The sequence below is a fragment of the Tursiops truncatus genome, chromosome 6 (assembly GCF_011762595.2).
Source record: "Tursiops truncatus isolate mTurTru1 chromosome 6, mTurTru1.mat.Y, whole genome shotgun sequence".
In the NCBI taxonomy this organism is placed as follows: Eukaryota; Metazoa; Chordata; class Mammalia; order Artiodactyla; family Delphinidae; genus Tursiops; species Tursiops truncatus.
In genome coordinates, this window is record NC_047039.1 from 95265948 (window position 1) to 95285100 (window position 19153).

Consider the following 19153-nt stretch of genomic DNA (forward strand, 5'->3'; position numbering starts at 1 on the left):
TATCTGAATACTGGCCTTTGCTTCTATTTTCAAAGAGAGAAAAAATATTGTAGGCTGAAACTTGTTTCATCTTTGTTATGCCAGTCCCTCAAATTTGGATAATCATAAACAGAATTTAGGGAAATATCATCTACATACCACATTACAGTTTTCAAGGCACTTTATACTCACTATTTTTATTGGTTCTCTGGCCAACTCTATAGGTAGGTGTGGATTGTCTCTGTTTTATAGTTTAAGAAACTCAGGCTCAGAATAAAGGGCTGATGATAGCCCCTTTGGAGCCTTTGGGTGAATTAGAAAAAAGGGACCCTTTAAGACACTTTACTACTACCTGCTAAAAATTATTTCAATGAATATACAAATCTACGGTGATTACAATTTGAGCAACACCAACACCCCTAGTGTTGGTCCACTGCACAACAGTACCTGGTGGCCTTGCTGGAGAGGTTAAGTAATTTGCCAGAAATCAAAGGCCAGCAAGTGAAGGGGGTTGGGCTTAGAACCTGAGTCCTTGTCTCTTCCACTGTGTTCTGATGCCTCTCTGATTCCCTCTCTTTATGCACAGCTGACAATCTTAATCTGAAAGGAAGGATGAGGCCCTGTAGAAAAGAATCGACTGATGGGGAGGAGCCCTCATGAACCCTTTGTTTCAGCCTCCCAATGTTCTGAGAGAGAAGGAGCCAGGTAACTGTTGCTAACTGCCGTTTCCCCACCATCTGTGCCATAGGAGTCAGGAGAATCGAGGCCTAATAGCCAGGAGGCTCCAGCCAGAATCGCTTGGAGATCTGCTCTACGCACTTGAGCAGACAGGAGGACTTAAGACTTGGTCTGTTTGAGTACTGTCTGGCGAGACTTTTGTTCCTAAGAAACTAGATTCTGTTTTGTTGTTGTTGTTGTTGTTTTTATTTTCTACTTTCTGTGTGATCTCTACTAGGGATAGGCCACTTTATTTGCTCGCCTTGGTTTTCTGAGCATACTTCCCAATGACACCTGGCCCAGTTTGACCTGTGTGCAGAAGCAGAGTCAGTGAAAGCATCTTCAGACATTCTGTGCCCACACTCTCATCCTTGCAGAGCCAGCTGTCTTTTGTTTTGCTATTGGTCCTGACATCTGGGGTAACAGACTCTGTTCTTCATTGTTTTTGGATTACAGAAAGCTCCCTTTGGAGGGAGGGAGTCAGGGTTTTCATTCACCGTGGCAGTGACCCTTAAAAAAATCAGTGTATTCAAATGTGCCTAAAGGAATTGCTCGCTAAATTAAGGACAGAAATGCCTCTTGCTTTTAGATGAAAATGATTAGAGGTTCTTTGGAATCCAGAAGAATGTGGGAGAAAAAAATTATAAATTTTCAATTGCTATAAGGTACTAAGGTATGAAATTAATTTGCTCTTCTGTTTATACATTTATTTTAAAAATATTAAGTACTTATTATATGTTAGAGGATCCACCCCTAGATTATCCTGATAGAGAAAGGAAATGTTCTGGAGAGATGGTGGGGAGTCATTCATAGGAATATAGCTAGAAGTTTCACTGGAGCAAATGGTAAAGTTGTTTGAGACCACTAGGTGGTGATATTACATTATGAAAATGATATTCTTCTAAGACTGGAGGCCTCTGGTTGTTTCTGAGAGCGTCTGTATACACAGCCAAAGAGACTTCTTTATGAGTAAATGGAGGAAAAGCTACATTTCACCCTTTACATAAGTGATCTAATTTAAGTGCTCAAGGGGACTGGAAGCTCCTGGAGGGATTGGGCTGTGTCTGTTGTGTCATGCTTATAGCCCCAACTTATAGCTCCAGCATGTAGTAGGCACTCAGTAAATGAATGAATGAATGAATGAATCAGCCTTTGAACAATTTAGATTCTCATTAGAAGAACAATTTCAAGAGTGTGGAAAATTCTGGAACATGCACAGAGGCCTAGGATTTGGGGAAGTTGGGGGCTATTGATGGTCCTGACAGATCATCAGCTGGGCAGAGACTCAGGGAGGCAGCATTTGGGCAGGTAGAAGCATCAAAGGCTATCTGAGACGCTTATATTGCTTTGTGTCTCCTAAATTTATCTTGATGAGATTTCCCCTGCTTAATATAGGGACGGTGTAAACCAACAAATTTGGATTTTTTTCTTGCATCTGTATTACTTCTAATGATGGCTCTGCCTTGGAAAGGATCTCCAAAAATAACTTACTCTTCTCTGCCTCTCATTCATTGGTACAGTTGTTCATTCAGTAATTTATTTATTGTTCATTCATTCAGTCCACAAATATTAATTGAGCACCTATTATGTGCAAAGCACTGGTCTAGGCTGTGTGATCATCTCTGACCTTTTCCTATCATGGCCCCTTTGAGTTCAGGGAATCACCAAATCCTATTAGCTATAGAATCCAAATTTATGCTCCTCTCTGTTCCTTCTGCTCTTACCCTAGTCCAGGCCTCCATCTTCTTTCATCTGGGTCACTGCATCAACCCCTGCTCCCATTCATTCTCCCGTCTTTCCAATGTGCAAATATGGTCATGTTACTCCTTTCCTTAAAACTCTCCCTTGGGGACTTCCCTGGTGGCACAGTTGTTAAGAATCCGCCTGCCAATGCAGGGGACATGGATTCAATCCCTTGTCCGGGAAGATCCTACATGCTGTGGAGCAACTAAGCCCATGCACCACAACTAATGAGCCTGCGTGCCACAACTACTGAAGCCCACGCACCTAGAGCCTATGCTCCGCAACAAGAGAAGACACCACAATGAGAAGCCCACGCACTGCAACAAAGAGTATCCCCCGCTCGCCACAACTAGAGAAAGCCTGCGTGCAGCAAGAGGACCCAAAGCAGCCAAAAATAAATAAATAAATAAAATAATAAAAAAAAAAACCTACCAAACAAAAAAACTCTTCCTTGCCCTCAGGGTCAAACCCAACCTCTTTTGCTTGTTTTACGAGCCTTACAAGATAGGGCTGTGACCTGGTTGGGCCCTACTTGTTTTCGGTAGCCCCAATTCCCTCAACTCTCACCTCCTTCTGTGCGCTACAGTCAGATATTTTCTTTTGGTTCTTTTATTAAGCCCTGTCCTCTCTTACCTTCAGACTTTTTCTTCCCCCATACTCTTCCTTTAACCTATCAAATTCTTTTCTTCCTCCTTCTGCCTGGCGACTTTCTACTCATTCTTTAGATCTCAGCTTGTGTGTTATTATTTTGGGGAGCTTTTTGTGAGCACTGTCGTGGTGAGGTTCCGCTCTTTCCTCTTTCCTCTCATACCCTTTCCTCACAGCTCATCCGTTGCCACCCTCCACTGCCAGACTCTCAGTTCTATGACTGGCATCTGTCTTCACTGCGTATCTTTACCACCGGGTTGACTGCCTGGCACATTGTAAATGCTCAATAACATATGCTGAATGAGTGAATGAATAAAAAACACAGTGACATATCTCCTCCACTGGGGTACATTTAATGTAGCAGTGTGAGCTGAGTGGTACAAAGAAGGAGCTATAGTGGTAAGAAGGAAGGGGTACTTTGGGTACTCCCATCTGAGGCTGAATTAAGTTTTGGCAAGTGGAGATGTTTGTGGAGGTGGCCTTTAGGTAGAGGGAAGTGGGAAAAGTTTGGGGGATAGGCAAGGGGTGTAGCGTTCCTGTCTGGGAAGAGTGGAATGTAGGACTGGAGATAACTTGTGACTAGATAGTTTAGGGCCTTGAATGCCAGCCTGGAGAGAGTGGACTCTATCTGATAACACTGAGGGCTTTTGCACAGAGGAGTGATAGAACTAAATTAGTGCTTTAGAAAATGTTAATCCAATGGCAGTGAAACAAGAATTGGAGCGAGACCAGCTCTGTGTCGTAGGAGGCTGTCATAGAAGTCAAGATGGGAGGTGACCAGGGCCTGGATCATGTATGTGGCAGTAAGAATGGAGACAAAGGGAAGTTGTGCAGAGGAAGAATTAAGAAGCTGGAAAGTGGAAAGAAAGAGTGAGGGAGAGGGACGAGTTGAATTTTCAGCCTGACAGTGAGGTGCTGTCATCAGAAATTGTGAAGTTAAAAGGAAGAACCAGTTTAAGGGAAGATAAAGGAATTCATTCATCAAACCTTTCAGTGGAGTCCTGGCTATCTGTGCTTTTCACTTACAGAAATTCAGGCAGTGTGCGGGGCTCAAACATGGAGCACAAGTGTGAGGGAGTGACAGACTATCATGCAGCTGGCGGGGGCTGTTCTGGCTCTGCACTCAGTGAAAATACATCCCGGAGGGAGTGCAAGACAGAGAAGGTGAATTTTCTGTTCCCCTTTTGATTCACAATACAATGTGCATTTTATGGGTGACTAAAGGCTTATTTGAGGGTAATTTTGACTATTCACAGTCTATACTTTATATGCCAATTTAGATCTGAATTCCCTGGCAAGATTTGCCTTTTTAAAATGTGTGCCAGACTAGGCTGGGCAGTAGCAGCTACTAAGAAGACACATCTCAGCCGCTGCATTAGAATTGTTCACAGTTAGCTGGGTAGAAAGATACGAAAGCAGACAATTAGGGCTACAGTCTAGGTGAGCTGTTGGGGGGAGGGCGGGTGCGGAGAGGAAGGAGATTTTTGGTTCGTGTGTCAAAGCAGAGGTGGCCCTGGGCCCTGGCGTTGCAGAGCGATCCAGGAGTCATCATCAGAACAGGTAGCTGAGAGTAAAAGTAGGAGTGGATGAGATCTCAGAGGGGGAGAATGTTGAGGAAGGAGGGAGACTGAAGGGCACAACTGGGTAGCATACTCTCACTAGGAGGCAGGAAGAGCCATAAAATAGAGGAATTTTCAGAGAAGTGGGAGGAAAACTAAGGCAAGGGGGATGAGGACTGAGAAGAGGCAAATGATATTCAGAATATGGAAGTCAGTGATGACCTCTGAGTGAACAGTTTCAGTAAGTGGTGGGAGCAGAAAAAGGCGTCCAAGGTGATTGGTAAGAATCTGGAAGCAAAAGGAATACATGCCACTGCTCTCAGTTACAGTTCCAGTAAAACCAACCTAGATATATTCCCTAGTTCCCAAGGAAATTCTCTTGGAGAATGTTTGGGATCTCTAGATGCCATGACCTCTGTCCCTGTATGATCTGCTACTGTCCACTGGAAGACAGTTCATCATCACCTTACATTGATCCAGAAAAAGGCTTTGGTCTACATAAGCTTTATATTCAAGCTTGAGTGTCATCCATCTGAGCCACAGATCTCAGCTGTGGTTGTTGCATTTTATACTAAATACATCCATATTATTTTCTTCCATAAGTAGAATCCACATTCCCACCTGACTGCAAAAGCTAAGTTGCTAATAGCTTCCCTGGAGTTTGCTTCTTGCAGTTACCTCATCAGAATTTAGACAAGGCAACATGTAACAATTTATTCCAGGACGCAGGGAGCTCTGGGTGTTTTTTTAAATTTAATTTAATTTTATTTTTGGCTGCATTGGGTCTTCATCGCTGTGTGCAGGCTTTCTCTCGTTGCGCCGAGCGGGGCTACTCTTTGTTGCGGTGCGCGGGCTTCTCATTGCCGTGGCCTCTCGTTGTGGAGCACAGGCTCTAGGAGCGTGGGCTCAGTAGTTGTGGCATGTGGGCTCTAGAGTGCAGACTCAGTAGCTGTGGTGCATGGGCCCAGTTGCTCCGCGGCATATGGGATCTTCCTGGACCAGGGCTCGAACCCTTGTCCCCTGCATTGGCAGATGGATTCTTAACCACTGTGCTACCAGGGAAGCCCTCTGGGTGTTTTTTTTAGTTTTAATCATTTATTATCCTAGTTCTTTTATTTTTTTAATTTTTAATTTTTAAAAAATTCTTTATTTTTTGCAGCATGAGAACAGTAACGGTTTTGATTCACTTTATTTACTTTTTTAAACATCTTTGTTGGAGTATAATTGCTTTACAATGGTGTGTTAGTTTCTGCTGTATAACAAATTGAATCAGCTGTACATATACCCCCATATCTCCTCCCTCCCACCCTCCCTATCCCACCGCTCTAGGTGGACACAAAGCACCGAGCTGATCTCCCTGTGCTATGTGGCTGCTTCCCACTAGCTACCTGTTCTACATTTGGTAGTATATATATGTCAATGCCACTCTCTCGCTTCGTCCCAGCTTACCCTTCCCCCTCCCCGTGTCCTCAAGTCCATTCTCTACGTCTGTGTCTTTATTCCTGTCCTGCCCCAGGTTCTTCAGAACCTTTTTTTTTTTTTTTTAGATTCCATATATATGTGTTAGCATACGGTATTTGTTTTTCTCTTTCTGACTTACTTCACTCTGTATGACAGTCTCTAGGTCCATCTATAGTGTTCTTTTAAAGAGAATTAAATAATAGGAAAAAACCCTCTTTTATATGTGCCCATATAGTTACCATTTCTGGTGTTCTCTTCATTCCTTTTGTAGATCAAGCTTTCCATATGATATTGTTTTCCTCCTGCCTGAAAGACTTTAGCACCTCTTGTAGTGCAGGTTTGTCGATGATGAATTCAATCAGCTTTTGTAAGTCTGAGAACATCTTTATTTTCGCCTTCATTTTTAAAAGATGTTTTTGCTGGGTATAGAATTCTAGGTTGACAGTTTTTTTCTTTAAAGTTGTTGCTTCACTGTCTTCAGGTACATATTTTGGGTAAGTCCAATGTCATTCTTTTCTTTGTTTCTCTGTATATAATGTGGTTTTTTGCTGCTTTCAAGATTTTTCTCTTTGTCACTGGTTACTTAGAAAGCTTTTGATCTTTTTGGGTCTTGCTTTTAGGGTTTTTTAGATGAGAACAGAGCATCATTTAGTCTAGGGCTAATTATTCCCCACAACTGGGGTAAAACCCTTCTGAGTACCTACCCAATGCCCCATGAATTAGAAGGTCTTTCCACTCTGGCTGATGAGAATAAGAGCTAATCCTGGTCCTGTGAGAGCCTGGGAAAGATTATTCCCACTAGTTCTTTTTGGTGGTTCCTTCCCCAGCCTCAAGGTACTTTCCTGACACCTATGAGCTCATTAGCACTTAGTTGAAGATTTGAAGGGAGACCCTCTGCAGATCTTTGAAGCTCTCTGTGCAGCTCTTTCCTCTCTGATGCTCTATCCTGTGAACTCTAGCTGCCTTGAGGACTTGGAGTTGGTCTCTCCAGGCAAGGAGCTGCAGCAGTCGTACGGCTCACCTTGCTGGTTTTGTTTCCCAGGGATCACCGCCCTTTGTTGCTTGATGTCCAGTATCTTGAAAACTGTTGATTCATATATTTTGTCCAGTCTTTTAGTTGTTTCAGGTGAGAGGGAAAATCCAGTCCCTGGATTGGTCCAGTCCCAAGATGTTACTCCATCTTGGCAGGAGGCAGAAGTTTATATTGTTTTTTTTTTTTTTTTTTTTTTTTTTGATACGTGGGCCTCTCACTGTTGTGGCCTCTCCCATTGTGGAGCACAGGCTCCGGACGCGCAGGCTCAGCGGCCATGGCTAACGGGCCTAGCCGCTCCACGGCATGTGGAATCTTCCCAGACCGGGGCACGAACCCGTGTCCCCTGCATCGGCAGGCGGACTCTCAACCACTGCGCCACCAGGGAAGCCCCTATATTGTTTTTTAAGTTTGGAAAACTTTTTGAGGGCCTCTGGAGCCCTTGACTATGCCAAGCCAAGCTGCTTGTTATCAGGTCAGGAAAACGGGTGCTTATTGAAGAGGCTAAAAGGGCTTCCAATATAACTACAAGGAAACTGAGCCATTCTAGAAGAGACAGGTGACTCTGCTTTTCTGTCAAGTCTTTGGCCCTTATCATTGGACTCAACTAACTATTTCACGTTCCTCTGGCAGTGAAGGTTTTGTTCTCTTCTATTTTGAAACAATATCTCTCAGCTTACTTGAAATCTTGAGTTTTTTTTTTTCTTGGTTCCCACTTAGACGCTATTTGTGTATTTAGGTCACCAAAGGCTTCTATAGCTGAGGCAAATTGAAGTTTCTCAGTGGTATTTACAGCAACCAGCACCTGCTCCTGTAGAGAACCACTAACCCAAGATACTGTGTTTTACCTTGAAGATTAATTGCAGACATACTTTTAAAAGGCAAATCCTTCATTTCAAGGGTGAAAAAAATACCACTTAACAAAACATTCCAGCTGGTTAAATTTAGGACAAGAAAAAAACCTGACCCAAGAATATTCTCTGGCTTTGAGCCCAGGGTATTTTTCCTTTTGGAGTGAATTTGGTACAGTTTCATTCATGTGGAGCTGTTGCCTCCCAGCATTTTATTCTGGGATGGAAGGTCAATAATGATTGTCTTGTTGCTAAATCCAATGGACACTTCTCAGTCATTAACCTCCTTGACCTCTCGACAGTGTTTGAGATTGTTGACTATTGTCTCTTTCTTAATACATTGCCTGGCTTTCCTTCTCCCTTTGTAGCCTTTCTTCCTCTACCTGTCTTTTCTGTTGGTATTCTTCTTGGTTCTTTCCTGAGCCTTCTTCTCACATTAAACATTCTATTTGGTATCTTTTGTCCATGCCATGGCTTCACTGGGAATTCCTAAATCTATATTTTAGCCTAAGTATTTTTTCCTGTACTTATGTCCAGTGTATTCAACAGTTCACTTGACATATTCAGTTGGACAGCAAGTAAATAACTCAACCTTAGCAGGCTCAGAGGTGAGCTCATCAAGTCTCCCCTCAGTCCAGCCCTTCCTCTCATGTTCTCCATCTCTGTAAAGGTCACTTCTGAATAGCTAATTTCTCAAGCCAGGATTTCTTGCCTTTTACCTTCCAATCAACCACCAAGTCCTGTTGATTCTACCTTTTTCCATCCCTACTGCTACTACACTAGTGTATTTTTTAACCTGGGCCACTGGTAAAAACTTCACCTAACAGCACTTTTGGATTCCAACCCTCATGCCACCCCTCCACCTTCCCAATCCATTTTTTAAAAAAAATTATTTATTTATTATTTATTTTTGGCTGTGTTCGGTCTTTGTTGCTGCATGCGGGCTTTCTCTAGTTGTGGCGAGCGGGGGCTACTCTTCGTTGTGGTGTGCGGGCTTCTTATCGCGGTGACTTCTTTTGTTTTGGAGCATGGGTTCTAGGTGCTCAGGCTTCAGTAGTTGTGGCATGCGGGCTCTGTAGTTGTGGCACTCAGGCTCAGTAGTTGTGGCTCGTGAGCTCTAGAGCGCAGGCTCAGTAGTTGAGGCGCATGGGCTTAGTTGCTCCGCGGCATGTGGGATCTTCCCAGACCAGGGCTCGAACCCGTGTCCCTTGCATTGGCAGCTGGATTCCTTTGTTTTTTTTTTTTAAAGATACAAAAGGTGTCTTTTATTTCTTCAATAAAGCCCTCCAGGTTCCCTGGTGGCGCAATGGTTAAGAATCCGCCTGCTGGGGCTTCCCTGGTGGCGCAGTGGTTGAGAGTCCGCCTGCCGATTCAGGGGACATGGGTTCATGCCCTGGTCCGGGAAGATCCCACATGCCGTGGAGCGGCTGGGCCCGTGAGCTGTGTCCGGGAAGATCCCACGTACTGCGGAGCAACTAAGCCTGTATGCCACAACTACTGAGCCTGTGCTCTAGAGCCTGCAAGCCACTACTACTGAAGCCCATGGGCCTAGAGCCCGTGCTCGACAATAAAAGAAGCCACTGCAGTGAGAAGCCCGCACATCAGTATGAAGAGCAGCCCCTGCTCAACGCAACTAGAGAAAGCCTGCACGCAGCAATGAAAACTCAACACAGCCATAAATAAATAAATAAATAAATAAATAAATAAATAAGGCCCTCCAAAATTTACTCTCCCATCTTGTAAGGCCCACATTTTCTCCAAGGACAAAACCCACAGCCTTTGGCATTGCCTAATTTACTTTACCAAGTAATTAAAACCATGAACCAAAGCTTGCTGCTTAACCCTTTCACTGCTGACCTTCCCCATATCCGGGGCGGGGAGGGGGCGTCGGGGGTGTGTGTGTGTGTGACAATGAAATGCAGAGAGGAGAGGCCAGACACACAGGATGTACTCATGAGATGCGGGAGCACCAGCGTTAATGGAAATAAAGCCAGCTTTGGATAGGGGGCTCAGAAAGTTAGTCCCGGATGTACTGGGACACGATGGGTCCCCTCCTCACACTACATCTCTGGGCTTTCCTCTCCTCTGCTGCAGGTATCAAACCAAGCACTGTTCTTCCAAGATGCCCTACCGGCCCAGGGGTCCAAGAGGCCATAGGTCTGGCCTCTGTGACATTCTGAATGCCTCCTAAGAACAGCAGTTTGACAACATAAATTATCCAGTGGCGTGGAGTCAGGCTCAGGCTGTATACCTCCACACTGCTCTTTATGGATCCCGCCCCGTGAGCTTCCCGATTCCCCCCTGACCCCCCCACCCCCCTTCCTGCCACATTTGGAGCTAAAGACACCAGCATTTGTTATGACTTCTGCATAACGCAGTCATGGAAGCGGCCCCTTCAGGGTCTCTGGCTGTCCACTTCCTCTTGATCCTCCCCCACCCCTACAAAGTCCAGTCAACGCAGAAAAGATCATGCCTAGAGTTAAAAAGTGCAGTGTTTCTAAAGGGAAGAGAAACGTCACATAGAAAGTATTACAAAAAAGGATTAACTTTGTCAGCTGTCCACACACTATTAAGACCACATGCTTTATACAGCGGCAATGCAGTCAAGCCTACTTCTTCACTCAGCAGGCAGAGCTGGGAACAGGCCTCTCCGGCTCAGGAGGAGGCAGCTGAGGAAGACGGGGAGGCGCTAGGAGCTCTGCTGCTTCTGAAGTCTCCACTCCGAGGCGGCAGGGTGGGAGGATTCTTAACCACTGCGCCACAAAGGAAGTCCCCCCAATCCATTTTTTAATACTCTAGCCAGAGTGATCTTTCTAAAACACAAAACCTTTTGGGATAGCTCAAAATCTTTCAACGACTGCCCTACATTTAGGATAAAGCCCAAGCTCCTTTTAATAATATGTGAAGCCCTTCTTGCATATTCCTCCCTCCCTGCCATGTGTCCCATTGTTCCATTCCTCAAATGTATAAGCTTCTCTCATTATCTGGCCTTTGCATGTTTTGTTCTTTTTGCCTATAACCCCCTTCCTTCACCTCATTGGCTTGGCTAAATCATCCTTCAGGTCACTTTCTTTGAGAAGTCTTCTCTGACTTCCATTCTCATCTTGGTTGGCCCAGATCCCCAGGCTAAGTGAGATACTAATCTGTGTTTCTGCAGGTTGCCATGTTTCCTCCATTGTAACACTCATCCAGTCTTCCACCAGATTGTAAGCTCCGTCTTGTTCACTTCTTATGCTCAGCGTTCAGTGTAAGGCTCAGCACAGCATGGGTGCTTGGCTTAGTAAACATCTGTTGAATTGAATTTTAATGTGTTAGAAGCCATGGAGGTCTTAGTACTACTAGTTGAAGATTAGTGTGAAAGATGACATTCTATAGTGGTTCTTTGGCTGGATTCTTATTTCTCCACTGTTTATTTACTACCTTAGCAACCTGATTCATTTAACAACTCTGAAAAATTTAGTTGTCTCGTCTGTAAATACAAATGCTTGAACTTCCTGAAGGCAAATGGTGGGATGATTTTTTTCTTTTTCTGGTTGCTAGTATTTTATGTATTAGTCAATTACATTTCCTCTCTTGTGCAATGATTATTCATGTTCTTTGGTACATTTATTTTTTCTTACTGATTTGTAAGACTTCTTTGTACATATATACATATTTGCCATATATTTTGTAAATATTTTGCATTCATTTTTTAATTTAAAAATTTTTTATGACCATAGAAATACCATTTTTTTAAATTAAAAAAATTTTTTTTTCAACCATTAAAAGCTGTAAAATCCACTCTTAGCTTACTTGCTGTACAAAAGTAGGTGGCTGGCCAGATTGGCCTGTAGGCAGCGTTGCCAACTGCTGCACTAATATGTTCATGAAATCTGAGCTGTCTTTGCATTCCTGGAATATATACCATTTGAATGTATCATGAATATACTGCTGGATCTGATTTGCTAATATTTAGGAGGTTTGTGTCTATATTCATAAATCAGATTGGTCTAGCAGAGATTTCAAACTAGTTATAGGGCAGAGATATATTTTATTTGGCCTACATAATGTTTTTCAAAAATTTGAATGAATAGTCAATATTAAAAAATTGGGAGATGTCATATTAAAATTTAGACATTTCTAGCTTTTCTTTTAAAAAAGGAATGGGGCAAAACTGGGGGAATGTGGGCCTAGTTTTTGTCACATTTTTAATAGGTCTTCTTTTATCTATGTTTTCCATTTCATTAACTTCTACTCTTATTTTTATCTTTGACCTTTGGTCTATAGTTTTCTGGTGCTAACCTTATCTGGTTTTTGTCTTTGCCTAGCCTTGTGTCCAGTACTGACAAATCTTCCAATTTTTTTTTTTTCTAGTTCTGAAACAGTTTTAAATTACATAGGCATTATCTGTTTCTTGAAGGTCTAATAGAATTGTCCTCTAAAACTGAGTCTTCTGTAATTTTGTCAGATAGATTTTTTATTTCCTTTTGTATTTTGTCTATGGTCAGTGATCTATTAAAAATTTCAAACTCTTGTATCAATTTTAGTAATTAATACTTTCTAGAAAAGCACCAATTTCCCCCCAGATTTTCAAATTTATAAATAAAGTTGCAATGGTTTTCTCTCATAATTTAAAGAATTACCTTTGTATCTTGGCTATCTTTCTCTTTCCTAAACTTGTTTATTTATAGTTTTCTTTGTTTTGCCAGAGTTCTGTTTTATTGGTCTTTTCAAAGAACCAGGCTATGGTTTTATTGTTGAAGTCTGTTTCTTAAAAATAAATTTCAACTTTAACCTTATTATTTCCTTTTAAAATTTTCATCTCAATTAGCTGTTCCATTTCTCTTTGAAATGACTTTAGTTTAAAGAATTTTGAACATTGTCTTGTTTTCTAAGTAAAATCATATTTCCCCTGAACTTTCTATTCTGTTCCATTGATCTGTTTATCTTCTTTCTACATTATTATAAGACTGTTTAACATCTGGTAGTCCTAGTCGCCTTTATTATTATTTTTCAAAATTGTTTTGGATATTGGGCCAGATGATATCTTAAAGGCATGAAGGTTCTTTGATAGCTAATGTAAAAATGCACCCAAATAAACCTCTTTAGTCCCTTGCCTCCAAACACAAGTAGTCCTTATTCTTCTTGAAACAGAGTCAGTCTTAAAAAATATAATCAATCAATCTTTGTATGTGGATGTGCTGTATGTATATAGTGCATTTAAGTGGGGTTTTTTGGTGTGTGTGTATGTCTGTGTGTGTGTGTCTGTGCGCTTGTGTATGTGCATAGGATGCATGAAAATCTGTGGGGTGTGATTGTATATATATGTGAGGTGTGTATGTGGTGTGTTTATTTGTGTGTGGGCTGTATGTATATGGTATGCTTGTGTATCTGGTGTATTCGTGAATGTATGTGGGAAGTGTTACGGTATGTGTGGGTGTGTGTGCAGAGTGTGTGTAGTGTTAATATTGTATGTGTAGTTTGTTTATGTATGTGTGGAGTGTGTGTGAGTGTTAGAGGGATACTGAGGCCCGTGACCAGGGGAGCTAGAGTGTTCAGGGCATGTCAGAAAGCCAGGCGTGGTCCTCAAACTCCCTTGTCTTTTTGGAGAAAGCAGGGCCATAAACCTCAACCCTTTCTGGATGTCTGCTGTAAACAGTAGTGTGGGTTAATGGGGCCAGTGTCTCCTGCAGTGCCACTGCCCAGGCTCCCGCTCACTTCTGTCCTCCCCTTCCTGAGAAAAGAGTGACCTGCCCCTTTAAGAGCGGGAAGCTTCTAGTGCTCTACTAAGTAAAGGGGCCTTAATGTTGGTGGTGAGGGTGGTGGAGGTGGTGCCACCACTGGAGTCAGATCACTATCAGAGTGGCACTGGGGTCCCCAACTGATGGGGCAGGAGGAGTCAGGAGGGAACCTGCAAGGCAGCAGGACCTTTGTCCCGAGTAGGGGTGAAGTGCCAAGTGCGGGCCTCAGTCTTTTCTGCCCCAGGCCACATACAGATAATGCAAGTCTACCCAGCTCTCCTGCTGGCTTCTACCCTCCTGAATGTGTATCTGCCGGTTGCTCACAGCTTCCTGAGTCCAAGGCGGTCTCCCTTAGTGCAGGTGCTACAGTGGTCCCTGAGCTGTGAAGGGGCCACTGTCACCTTGGGCACATCACTTTTCCCTTTGTGGGCCTCCCTTTGCTCAGACTCCTGAACATCATCCTTTCTAATTCCTACTGGGGTGGACCCCCCTTTCAGGGGGCATCCTCAGGCCATGCCTAACTCATGTTCCCATCTTGGTCCCGCAGGTCTACAGCACTTCCAGCCTCCGTGTCCTGTCTGAATCCTGTGGCTTGAGCCTGAGGTTGCCTGTTTTCCTTGGCTGGATGGAGTGGCAGAGCCGGGATACTTCCCTGCCCAGAAAGGATGCCTGGACTCAGACTTCCCCAGCCAGGAGAAGGATCAGGCCCGCTCAAGTCCAGGGTGCAGGTAAGTCTGTCTGTCACTGGGCTGGGGCCAAGGGAGCAGGCTTGCCCCTGCTAAGGGCAGTGCTCAAGGAGTTGGGGTGGGGGAACTGCAGAGCAGGGCTTCACAATGTGCCAGGATTTGAACAACCCACTGGCCTTTATGTGACTCATTTGCACTTGACCACTACTTTGTTGATTTCTGGGCTCCTTTTCCGGGTTCTGTTCCCCTCTGGTGGCCAGCTGGCCCTGTGGCATCTAGTTTCCTTACCTGCCTCAAGAAGGCAGGTCTGCTCCCTCCACCTGCCATTGGCCATGGGGCAGGAGTGGAGGCCAAGGAAGAACAGGAGGAGGATGGCCTTTGGGGCAGACCAGGCCTGGGTCCAAATTCCAGCCCTGCCCACCTTGGAAAAGTCACCTGCCCTCTCTGTGTGAGATTTACCAGGTTTATCCCTGGTAAATTGGGGCTAATACTTCTTAGGGTTACTGTGAAGATTAAATGAGAAGATGTGTGTAAATTGCCCAGCTCAGCCACTGGCACCTGGTACTCCATACATATAACTCTTCTCCCCACTTCCTTTCTTGCATCCCCCAACCTTGTCTTGAGTGGATCACTGAGCCACAGATATCCATTTGGCAACTGCCTACACTTCCTGTTTTTAGATTTACATAAGACCAGCAGCTTTCCCCGGCAGCAACAGAGAGTTGCAGAGCAGATGTCTTTGAAACTGCTCCCGGGAGGCATCCCATGAATGTTTGCGGACAAAGCAGCGCAGGGGCTGACCTTCCTTCCAGCTCTGCTTCCTCGCAACGAGCTCTGGAGATTGAAAGTGCCTGCCCCCTCCACATACTATACTGTGCATTTCTGTCCCTCAGGAGCTGGGGGCCTGTGCTCTTGTCTCATGGCACCAGGCTGCCCATGGGGGGCCATGAGGGGAGGAAGCTGCTCTGGTCTGGACCTGTGCCAGGCTGCTCTCATCCAAGAGAGGGCTCAAGAGAGAGATGGGCCAGGGTCAGGGAAGGGCCCTGCAGCTGGTGGGGGGTGGAGGTCCAAGGGTGGAGAACGTTTTCCCAAACCCCACCGCTTTGGGCCAGGAGGGTGCTCCCCTGCCCTTGCTTGGGTCCGGTGAGTACAGGTCTGAGCTTCAAAGCATGTTGCAAACCTAGCTAACTGCTGGCCTGGGGCAGCTGGGCGAGCAGGCCAAGCCCGCCGAGTGGGCGCGCCAGGAGCTGCGGGCCTGGTATGGGGCTGGCACCTGCAGCCCAGAGTGGCCCCCGAGCCCCGAGCCTCTGTGGAGCCGCCCATCCTGCCGGCTCCACGGGGAGGACCGCCGTCCCGGCAGCAGATGGGCCGCGGGCGCCTCCTCCCCTCGGCCGGTGGCGGCTCGGTCAGGTGGAAATCTCCGCATTCAAACCGGCGCGGGCCAATCAGGGCCTGGCGCGCCCGCAGGTTCAAACGCGCGCTGAAGCCGGCCTCCCGCGCCCGCCGCCTAGACACTGGCGCGGGGGCGGTGAACCTGCTGCCTCGGTTACTGGGAGCAACACAGACGCCTCGAGTTACAGGCACCCCGGCCCGGCGGGAGCGGGGCCATTGCCATGGAGCGCTCCCTGCACCGCGTCTCCCTCGGGAGCCGGCGCGCCCACCCGGGCTTGTCCTTCTACCTCACCACTTTTGGTAAGTGCCCGCGGCGGCTGCCGCCAGGGACTGCTTCACCCTGCCCGCAGCGCCCAGAGAGGGCAACCCTCTCTGGTGAGAGGTGAGGCAGGGAGCAGCCATCCTTCTGTTTGGGGACATCTGCCTCCCGTGGTCGCGCAGGAGGGGCTCAGGGCACAGGCTCAGGCAGCTCAGGCCGCTCAAGCCGCTGGGCCCCACCTGCTGCCCGGCCACTGGTGCCGAGTGCAGTTGGTTGTGCCTCACTTGGCTGGAACAGTCGTGCCCCAGTTAATCTTTCAGGGATGGGGTTTGCCACCACTGAGCTTCCCATTAACAAGCAGCTCAGGGTTAAGTCAAGGTCTTGTTACTACATGTCCAGACCTCCTCAGTCCTCTTCCCTTTGGCTCAGGGACAGGACAGGTGCTGGGTCAGCCCCAATGGCCTTGGCTTCCTGTGGGCTCACCTTGGAGCGGCTGCAGCGCCACGGCTCCGGTGGATGCCTGACCTGCAGCAGAGATGGGAGAATTCTCCCCTCCAGGAGCTACTGCGCTCTCAGCAGGGTCCCAGGGCTGCCCTGGGGGCTTGAGGCGGAAAGAATTGGGCAGTAGGCTCCTGCTTCCAAGCCCCTAGATAGCAGGAGTGGGTTCCCCCACATAATAGCTGGGCAGCAGCTGCCCCAATGGTCTGGGCAAACCTGGCCTTCCAAGTCCCCACAGTAAGATAAATAGCTGTGTCCTAGGATACAGCTCTTCCTAGCCCTTGTTTCCTCACTGGTTCTGCAACTCTCTGTGGGCAGGGAGTTATGTCTCCTCTCTGAAGACTTGAGATCCCGAGAGGAAGGTCTCCCAGTGAGCCAGCTGCAGAGTTGGTACCTGAGCTCAAGCCTTCCGAGATGACGTGTACAGCACATTAAAAAAAAACTTTTATACAATTTTCCTCATGAAAGTTGGGGCAGTTACTGCAACATAAGTGGACTTTGCCCACATTTCAAAGACAGAGCACCTAAGGAGTTGTGCCCTCCTTGGGGTTCCGGCTCTCCTACTCTCGGGCTTACCTCTATCAGCACGCTTGGCTCTTCACAACCTGCCTTCTTCTCTAGGGGCAGAGGGAGTAACGGAAAAGCAGTGGCTTGGCCCCTAGAAATGGCCTGTGGTCTGGCATCCTGGAATTCACGGGTCCAGTTGGTAGAGGGTAACAAGAGTAATTAACTCAACACCGTTTATTGCATGTTTATCACGTGCCATGCCGTGTGCCAGGTGCTTTCCCTGCATCATCTCATTTAATCCTCCCAACCGGTGGAGGCAATCCTGTTAACCCCACGAGGATGTGGCATTCTACCAGATAGGAGAGGTTCCCGGGATGCTCTGAGCTGGTGGTACTGGAGTGGTCAGGAAAGAGTGGCGGAGAGCTGTGAGGCCTTGTTACCTTAGCCGTGTCCTGATTAAAAAGTAAAAAACGTTTCACTGTTTTTTCTCCTTATTATCACGGTAAGATGTATTCATTGTTGAAAACTTAGTGAAAAGAAGAAAGTGAAAATCACCTGTAATCTGACTCCCCAGAGGAGGCCATTGTTAACATGGTTTATATCCTTCCAGACTTATTTCTCTCTCTCTCTCTGTGTGTGTGTGTGTGTGTGTGTGTGTGTGTGTGTGTGTGTGTATTTGTGTGTGCCTAATTTTAACAAAATTGAGATTCTGCTGTATGTACAGCTTTGTAACCCGTTTCTTTTCCTTACTGGTATGATGTGACTATTTCCTTGTATCAGCCCATATTCTTGTACTGAGTTAATCTCCCTGCCAGATCTGGGAAGTTGGGGAGGGTCCAACCCAGCAGGGAGTGGATGACCTGCCCAGCCACGGCCTCAGGGCTGTGTTGGGTGGGTATCAGGGTGTGATGTGACCTGAGTGTGCACCGGGGCGGGCAGGAACCTGGTGGGGTGGGGAGCCTCCCACTCCACGTATGCGGCCTCCTCTCAAATCTCTCCGTGGACTGACACTGGAAGAGTTCTCTCCTGCTTCCTTCATTAGCTCTGTTTCCTTGACAAATGCCGTCCCTCTTCCAGGCTGCTGATTTCTTTGTACACTGTGTGATCTTTGCTTTTCTGCTTGGGAATGAAGAGTTTTACCGGTAGTTTTCAAACGTGGCTAGTTATCAGAAGCACCTGGAGATCCCAGAGATCCTGGTTTAATAGGTCTGGGGTGCAGTCAAAGAATCTGTAGTTTTAAGAAGTCACAGAAGTATTTTGTTGATGAGCCAGGTTTGGAAGCTATGGATTCAGAGTCAGTTGGCTATCAAGTATTCAGTTTTTGGCTATCAACTATTCAGTTTGATAGCCAACTTGGACTCCCTTAAAATGAAGGTCTTTGCTAAGTTTTCCTCAGTTCACTGGCTTTTCCCCAGCATGGCAGGTAGCCCCTGGCCTTCAGCAGTGGGCTTTGCTTTGCCCTGGTGGAACCAGAGGAAGCTGCTGCTTAACTGGTAGTTCCCTGAGCACAAATAGGTAAAGGGAGCTAAATTTCCAGCATCTCTGGAACTAAAAAGAAACAAAATTGTTTTGACCAGAATTTTTTTCAGGGAGAATACTGTATGGAATATGTCGTGATTTATGTATTTGTGTGTGTGTGTGTGTGTGTGTGTGTGTGTGTGTATGTGTGTGCATAAGTACAGCTCCTTGTCCCCCAATAAGGGGCACCTTCAAGTAACGTTAGTTGGCCATACATTATGTTGCCTTCTAAGGAGGTGGCCTGGCTTCAAGGGAGGGGGGTAAGTAAACTAGAGCTCGAACCCAACTACTCCAGAGGGATTTTATATTTATGAGAAATGGTATAATTTGAAGAAGCCATTACAGGTGCACATAAGTTTTTTTTCCTTCAGGATTATATATTTTAATTTTATTAGTATGTTTGTTAACTTAAAAAATAGCTTTTTTGAGATATAATTCACATACATACAATTCACTCATTTAAATTATACAATTAAATGGTTTTCAGTACATTCACAGAGTTGTGTAACCATTACCACAGTCAATTTTAGACCATTTTTATCACTTCAAAAAGAAACACTATACCCTTTAGTTTATTACCCCCAA

At 45.7% G+C, this 19153-nt stretch overlaps 1 protein-coding gene across 8 annotated transcripts in view; it reads left to right on the plus strand.

Moving 5' to 3' along the window:
* RGS3 (regulator of G protein signaling 3) overlaps positions 1-19153 on the plus strand; it is a 162178-nt gene that overhangs the window by 18601 nt on the left and 124424 nt on the right. For 6 of the 8 annotated variants that reach the window (XM_073806449.1, XM_073806445.1, XM_073806450.1 and 3 more), the window contains exon 13: positions 14256-14436. In XM_073806449.1, coding sequence (XP_073662550.1) covers positions 14256-14436 — 181 coding nt within the window. Of the gene's footprint in view, positions 1-14255; positions 14437-15919; positions 16087-19153 lie in introns of those variants that run through there. The other 2 variants (XM_033858419.2, XM_073806451.1) reach the window with 2 other exon arrangements.